Consider the following 8355-nt stretch of genomic DNA (forward strand, 5'->3'; position numbering starts at 1 on the left):
AACTCATTCACATAGAAAGGGAAAGTAGCCCATGAGGTGTCTCTGCTTTGACACACATACAAGCACCTTGGTCTTAGTCATGAATGTCACAACTTTGACACTAATGCTGCTTCACCTTCCAAAAGAAAGGAATGCTTATGCTTAATACTAAAATATATTTTATTACTCCTTAAAACATAAATAAATAGAAAGCAGGAGAGTCAGATAAACCAAAGGCTATGCCTTGACATGAATACTGGAAAATGTTCTGAACTCCCATATTTTCACCCCTCTCCCAGTAATTTTATATAAATTTGAATGGCAATGCTAAAATGGAAAGTTTAGGAATAAGATACGTCATGACAATATATTTTTTTGTTCAGTCTTATTTTTAAAAAGTGGGGTTTTTTTAGTCATTCATTGTAACATACTAGCTCTTAGAAAGTACTACCAGGGAAGAAATTTCAGGACACAAGAACTCAGTACACAAAAAGTCACAGAAGTACTGCCAAAAGCCTAAGGCCCCTTCACTGAAAAGCCATAATAACATGAAATATCAACAGTGCTCCAATGACCCCAGCTGTAGTCAACCATCTGCCTAATCACTAATCCATAACAAAAAAAAATAGTTATGCAAGACTTAGCTTAAAAATCTGAAAAGCAGAAAATCCCAAAATGATGTAAGTAACCTGCAAGTTGTCTCAGTATTTCTCCAACAGCCTGTGCAGTTCTGCTGGGGGGCACCAACCCAGGACAGGCTAAGGAGAGTTTATTGAAATAAAACTAGAAACTGTTCAGATATTCAACAGTATTTTAAGTAAATCCATTTTTAAGATACTCTGCTTCTAAAGTCTGATGGCTCTAGATGGCTCCTAGCTTTTGTGGTAAAAATTTTCACAAGTAACGTTCATTTCCAAAATAGCCACAGCACTGGCACAGATGCTATTCTTAAATAATTTACTTAGTTTTTCTCCTACTCACACAGTAGGAGAATGACAGACTAAACACTTGTCAAACACATGTTTATAAGATGTGTGCAATTTTTAGTTCAACTAAATAGGTCACAGTCACAGAGTAATAAACTACAGATAACTCACACCAGGCAATTCACTATTAGTATATTCTAGAAATTTGTTCTGAAATTTGAATGTCTCAGGAAAAATGAATGATAAGCAATCTTTGTAGAAACTACAAATAAGATGTAGCAGCTCTAAAAAAAGTATTTGTAAAAACTAAGGTAGGTGGGTGATGCATTCACAGAGCTCCAGCAGTACTACAGGGCAGTACTGGGATCTCAGGTGCTGCTTTTTGTTTATTCTCAGAACACAAAAGTCTCTGTTAAAAGAAACAAGAGTCTTTCACCATGAAAAGAAATCTAAATATATTAGTCCCATTGCTTGTTTGATCACTAAACAAGAAGAACTTGAGTTTATTTCTTAACAAAATTACTTAAGTAACTAAAAACCTAAATTACTTAAGTAACTAAAACCGTAAATTACTTAAGCAACTAAATTTCATCTGTTATTTGAAAAGGAGAGGCAGAAGTTATGTTTTACTTTACAATATTGCCAGCAAAGCTTTACTTAAAAATATTCTCCACTCCCTTTCTGGGCAGAAAGAAAAATAAAATTTCATATACATCATCACAGCAACAAAATACAGCCATAAAATACATAATCACAACCCCTTTGTTACCCTTACGTGAATAAAGCAGGTTTTGGGGGGTTGTTTTGAGGGTTTTTTTTTTTTAATGGATGAATGTGCATACAACTATGTGGAAAGCCATACCATGATTACAACTGCCTACAGACCCACGCATTTCATATAATCTTCCATGAAAAAAAATACATGAAAAGGAAATATGTTCTACCAAAGATTAAGGCATTTGAAAGAAAGTAAAAACAATTCATTTAATACTGTTTTTAAGAATCAACAAGTCTTCTGTGCTACCACCCAGCTGCATAAAATACACAGCATCCATCTGAGCTTACTCAAAGACACACAAATGTCACTTTGAAAGCCTCAAAACGCTGGAAATACAGAGAATGAAAAATACAACAATTTTTGCAAGCAGGGATCCCTAATTTAACAAAAAATACATTAAAGACTTCCAAAGGGGATTTCTATAGTCCTTTGTAAAAGACAAGTTCACATACAATTGTGTCCTGCTAGGAGAGATTAATGCTGCAATTGAACATACAAAAAACCCTGCAACTCCTGAATTTGCTGGAGAACAGGCACCATGCCCATGGGATGCCTGCACCAGTGGGATGCCCATCCACCAACACTCCTTGGGATCCAACCCAGGGCTTCCTTCTTCCTTCCCTCTGCTGGCAGAGGGTTGTGAATGCTGGACAGGCTCCTCACTGCAGTAACAGTGAGAATAAACCTGCTGAGCTGACAAGAACATGTTCCACAGGACACCCAGATCCACAGGAGAACACCTGTCTAAAACAAAACTTTAACTGCTCCTTAAAAAAATCTATATACAAACCTCTGCTTCCAGTAGGCAGATGTGACTGTTCATCTGACCACAGGAAGAATGTTATTAATACACAGACAAGCTCATGTTCCCAACAGTGAAAATCCCTCAGACTTAGTCCTAATGAGAGGAATATAGCCTGAACTTCTCACTGCTCCCACAGCGAGTGCTGTCAAATCTGTGCCATATTCAGTATGCAATTCTGAAGTAAAGAAAATAGCAGGTCAGCAATACAAAATAAAAGGGTCAGTGTGATGAACACCATCACCATAAAGTGCAGCCCTGGTTCCCAGCCACTGAAACACAGCCTTGCAATGCAACAGTACAGCTGCTGAACACCGGGCATAAACATACACTGAACACTGCCCCACATTTAAGGAAAAGAAAGGGCTGTGTGCCAAACTCAGATTAATCACCTTGTTTCTGGAGGCAGATTAATTCAAATCAATCAAAATACCATACAGAGAGAGACCACATCAAAGCTGTAGCAGGCCAAACCAGAGCAAGAGAAACAAAAGACAATCTAAGTGTATCAGTTTTACCAGCTCCTACTGAATTTTGCTACACCTTATAACAAAAGGATTGTTACTGGTTAGAGCATTGGAAGATACAAATAACAGATTGCTGATAACTGTCAAGAGCCCATTCTTTGCCATTCCCACCTAAATGGGCACCTCCAAAAGAAATAAAAAATTTCCAAGTCCTACCTGATTTTTCTCAGTTCAATTTTTTTGTCTGTTCAGTTACTTTGTTCCAAAAGACATTACATAGATGTAAATACACATATACAAAATTGGTACTTAGAGTAAAAAAAAATCCTGTCTGAGAAATATTCTTTTCCAATAAGTTTATAAGCAAGATGCAAAAAAACCTCCATCTGCCTAAGTTATCCATTTAAAATTAAAAGTTCTAGTTGAGAGCTGAAGCTTTATAAAACCAAATGTTCAAAATATATAATTTCTCTTTCCAAGACAGAGAATTGCTTCTTGTCAGGAGATTCTTGGAACCTGAGTATGACAGGAACTGCAAGTCATCCCATCTCCAGGTACACTAAACTGCTGGTTTTACTGGAAACACAGAAGTTATACTGTGCTTTGATCCTCTACCAGAATATAGAATAATCAAGCCAAGTACAGGAGGAAGGCACAAAGGTAATTTTGAAAATAAAAAATGGGATGGGGTTATATATGTACAATCATTATACACATATTTGCAAGGAAACTGAATATTGGAAAATAAATGCCCCCCTACCCCCATTATTTTGATGAAATTTATTTTCTTCTTAAAGCAATACTAAAAAGTACCTATATTACAATGTTTCTTAGAAAAGATATGAAATAAAAACAATTTTAAACTGGGGAACAGGAGTAAAAACAGAAATGGCCATCCTGGAAAAAGCAGAAAATTAAGTGTGGTGAATTCTGCTTTTCATTCAAAAATCCTGTTCTGATTACCAGTACAGAATATGAAGTCATGCTGCATATGAAGGACTTGAATTTTTCATTAAATCTGTGAAAGGCAGAGCAGATCACTTCACTTACTTTCATGCACAGATTCAAGCACTGGATCTCAAGAGAGCAAGGAGTTCTCACCTGTGCAATAACCTCACCTATATAAAGGTCCATAGAGCATAAGGTCAAGTCACTAATGGGTGATTTTCCTTTAAATATGAACCATCATCAAAAACATGTCAACAGACACAGAGTTGGGATTTTTCATGCTTTTATTTTATTGTTTATACACAAAGTTTAAAATGTCTTTATCTGTCATTCTTACCTTCACATGCCAAAAGAGAAGGTCAGAGTCTAAATGGGCAAGCTATGAAACCACCAGACTTTACATCAGACAGAAATTCCTAACTTCTGCTTCCTCAGATGGTAAAAATTACTGTAAATTAATAGAGCTGAAAGAAATGACACTCACGAAATAACATACCAGCAACCCTGGGAGGCTTAAGAGAGCTGCATCCATTTATAGCAGAATGCCTGAAGAGATCATTATATTATCTATGTTGATCTTCTATATCTCACAGAACATCTGAAACATTTTGTCGCCCAGCCTATAATAAGCCCTGTAATTAGGCTACAGTGTTCTAACACAGAAAAACCCCAAGCTGCTCTATATGCAGCAGACCACCACAAAGGCCAAGTCATATGCAGCAGAGGGGAACTAATTATTGGCAAAATTAGGCTTCATGATCCCACCAAGCAGTTTTTACACTGTTGCTGCATATGAATTCCTCTGCAGCACTCTTGTGACCAATTTTATTTTGAGCACTTGAACAAAGCCAAGCAACCAAACATTTATGAAAGACAGCTTCCCATACTGCTTCAAGCAGCTACTGCAAAACATATACAACTGCTTTCAGCACTATAAAACATATACAGCTCCAAGACATTTAAATCCAGTTTATTTAGTACCCAACTCAAGATAAATTAGAGGCAGTTTATATTGTCTTAGGGTATCCCATAGAGAGGATTAGAGATGAAGACTTCTAACTGAGGGTAAGTAATCTTTTAAAGGTCAAAAATAGGAAGCTGACGTTTCAGTTCTAAACTGAAAAGAAAAATGAATTCTTTTTAATTCTTAATTAAAAACAAAAGTGACTATTAGAAAAACTAAACCCAGAAAGGAGAGCCTTACACTTAACGCAGGTTTAGCTTTGTTTAAAGGTAAAACCAAATGTCCAAAAGATACAGAACATAGTAACAGTAATAGGAAAGATACTGGTGACATTTTAACCCTTAATACTAAATTCTAGCAAGACCAGGGGAAAAAATGCAGGGACAAAGTCAGCAGTAGGAATACTTCTTCAGTGCAAACAAAGTAATCCTCAGAAAAGCTTACACAAACACACAGTACTTGTAGCACAATGTAAGGAACTTGTTTTGTGAACCTAATAACCTCTGCTGTCTGTGCATTCTGATGTACTTCTCTGTCAGCCCATGTCAGTGCCTACTTCTCTGTTTCTGTTTGGGATCCTTCTGCTTTCCAGCTCACCAGGGCTCCTTCTTTTGGTTGTTTTGGCTGAAGTCCCAGAGAAATAACAACGCCCTTGAGCTGAGTGTCAGAGAGTTCAAGAAGCAACAGGTGCCCAAGGGAATCTTCAACCTGGGTCTTTAGCACAGCCTCTGATAATGCATGACTTTTTTTCCCCAAACAGGAACATGGAATTGAGATACAGACAGGCTGAGTGAAAAGCAAGAGTAAACAATCTCTTTGAGACAAGAACTTCCTTATGTTTTTGGTTTTTCCCCCTTTTGCTGCAGGAGTGCCCCTGAACTTTGGTTGATGACATTCAAATGGGAATTGCTTAGCTTTCTACTTAGTAGCCTGGGTGTCTCACAGAAGATTGCCTCATCAAATACTGACTTCTAATTTTACTTCCAACATCATAGAAGTAAAGGAATCAACATTTAAAAGCCTCTGAATCAGATGCAGAAAACGAAGTGAAATTAGAGAAAACAGAAATTGTATTCTTCCCGTTTACCTAACAGTGGGGCCCAAAGGATGGCAGAAGAGCTCTTACCAAAATCATCACTACTTCACTACTGTCCTCATGAACTGTGAATCAAGTTCTTCAAGTTTGGTTTTCCTTAGAAATCAAGAAAAAGTTTTGCTCTGAGTTGAACGACATATTTAGTGCCAAACTAAAGGATTTCTTTAGTTTTTCATCTCAGCTAAAAAAACCCAAGACCTTTTGGTTGAATTAAAACAAACCCTCCCCAATTCCTAGGCACTGAATCTGTACTTGACTACTGAATTTAAGGTATTAAAAAATCCAACCAAAGGAAAAAAAAAGGAAAAAAAAAAGGAAAAAAACACCACCACACATGGATCAAAAATGCTACATTTCTCTTAAGTCATGAGCCTTTCCCCAAGTTCTTCTGAAATGCTAAAAACCCTTGCCTAACAGATAGTTGATTCTCTCACACCCCAGGAACTCCTTTTTTCACTCTTCTCTTCCTTCATTCTTTTGTTTCTACCTCCTTGTTAGATTAGCAGGATTTGACTTTCACTCCCACTCCCTTTTTTATTCAAGGACTGCTTTGAATAAAAATGAGCCAGTGTCCTGTTAATGACAGACCCTTAGGGCATCTCCTTCACTTACAGTCTCCTCGACATTATTTTTTTCTTCTACAACTTACCATTTCCTTTTCATAGACATCCTCTCATCCATCTTCTGCCTAGTTTCAAAAACTATGTATCTTCCTCAAGTACCTCTTGCATTCCTAATTTTCTATCCTTTCTTACTTTCCCTATACCTTTTTTAAGCTTGCACATTTGGGTCGTTACTTCTTTCCTCTCTATATTCTACTTCTAGATCATCTAATAATCACTAAAAAAATTAGGTATTTAAAGGTGTTCTCATAGCTTTAAAAACTTCATTCTGCTTTCTGGTCATTCTGGAGTCTCAGAAGAGACTTATTTGTTCTGACCATTTTTCATGGCACTTCTCTCATTCAACCCAACCTGTTGGCCATTTATTGTAATGCACACAAATTACAAATCCCCCAAAACCACATCCAACAGATCTAATGGATTGTATGGGAAACTTCACAACCTGAACAGAATGCACAAGGCTACTCCTCACCTTCCAGTAAACACTTGAATTTTCAAAAGAGCTCATGCCACGTCACTACAAACTACCATGACAAAAGGCGTTTTAATTCCAACACTCAACACACATCTGGGTTTTTCTGTTTGAAGCCACTGATGACAGACACTCCCTTCTGCTCACTGGCGTCTCACTCCTGCTCATACCTTGACATGTTGCAAAATAAAGACCGCGTTCATTTTAACACGTAGTTTCAAGTGTTGAGAGTTTGTACTCGTTTTTTACAATAGGTCACAGTTCAAACTACATCCCTAGCCAATTTTGGAAATCTAATTTTTTTCATAATAACTTTCTGATATTTTGGACTGGTCCAAAGGTCACTCATTCGGAAAAAATTAAAAAGAAAAGGAAGAAGTCAAATGTTTTACAGTTTAACAGAAGACCACTCGCTTTTTAATTTGCTGTAGTTTACACTTCTAAACCTTAAGAAATTGGATTAATAGTTTCTTTATTTACTAATCCTGTGAAGAGTCTTAAAACACCTAAGACTATTTTGCTTGGTTTCATTGGTTTCCTCCTACTTGTATGCACATTGAACCTTGTGGCAAAATAGATGAGAGGATTTTTCAGGATGCGTGTTTGCTGGATATTTTGTTTGTACTTAATGGTCTCTGGTTAGCACCAAATCTAAATAAAGTTATGGCTTTAATCATCTGACTCAATCCTGCACAACCACCAACAATAGAAGAGCAACAATCCTATTTTAAATTAAAAACACATGAAAATTTGAAAAAGTTGTTTTATCTTCCCTTTCTTCCACAGGAACCTAAATCCTCAAAACCTATGTGTGTACACACAGGTCTTCTAAAAACACTACCCTTCATAACACTGCTTACACAATGAAGCCAAGAGGAAACTAAAGACAATATGAAACATGGCTTTAGAGGACAAGAAAGAAATGAAAAAATCCTGAAAACAATCACAGCAGAGCAGGGTTTGTTCAACTCAGGATCACCTTTACTTGGAGATGAGGCTGTAACAGACCAGAAACAGCCTGCACATAGCAGCCTGTTTGTCCCAGCCACAAGACACCCCCAAATTTGAAATAAGGCTACCAGCTGTCTTAGCAAGATGCCATGTCACTGTTATGTGGAGTTGATCTATGAAGTCATTTTCTTAGAATACTTACCACTAAATCCCAGTTATTTTGTTCAAGCAACGTTATAGCTTCATCAATATTTTCAATACCAGTACATGCCTAAAAATAAAAAAAAAGCAGTAAAGAGAATTAAAAGCATTGATCAAAATCAGGGTATTAAAAATTATAATTCAGTTA

At 36.8% G+C, this 8355-nt stretch overlaps 1 protein-coding gene across 1 annotated transcript in view; it reads right to left on the reverse strand.

Annotated features, from left to right (window-relative positions):
- Nucleotides 1–8355, reverse strand: part of FAF1 (Fas associated factor 1) — a 146801-nt gene that overhangs the window by 122077 nt on the left and 16369 nt on the right. The window contains exon 2 of the mRNA XM_005422936.3: nt 8209–8277. Coding sequence (XP_005422993.2) covers nt 8209–8277 — 69 coding nt within the window. The remainder of the gene's footprint in view (nt 1–8208; nt 8278–8355) is intronic.

Source organism: Geospiza fortis, unplaced genomic scaffold, assembly GCF_000277835.1.
Source record: "Geospiza fortis unplaced genomic scaffold, GeoFor_1.0 scaffold396, whole genome shotgun sequence".
Taxonomy (NCBI): Eukaryota; Metazoa; Chordata; class Aves; order Passeriformes; family Thraupidae; genus Geospiza; species Geospiza fortis.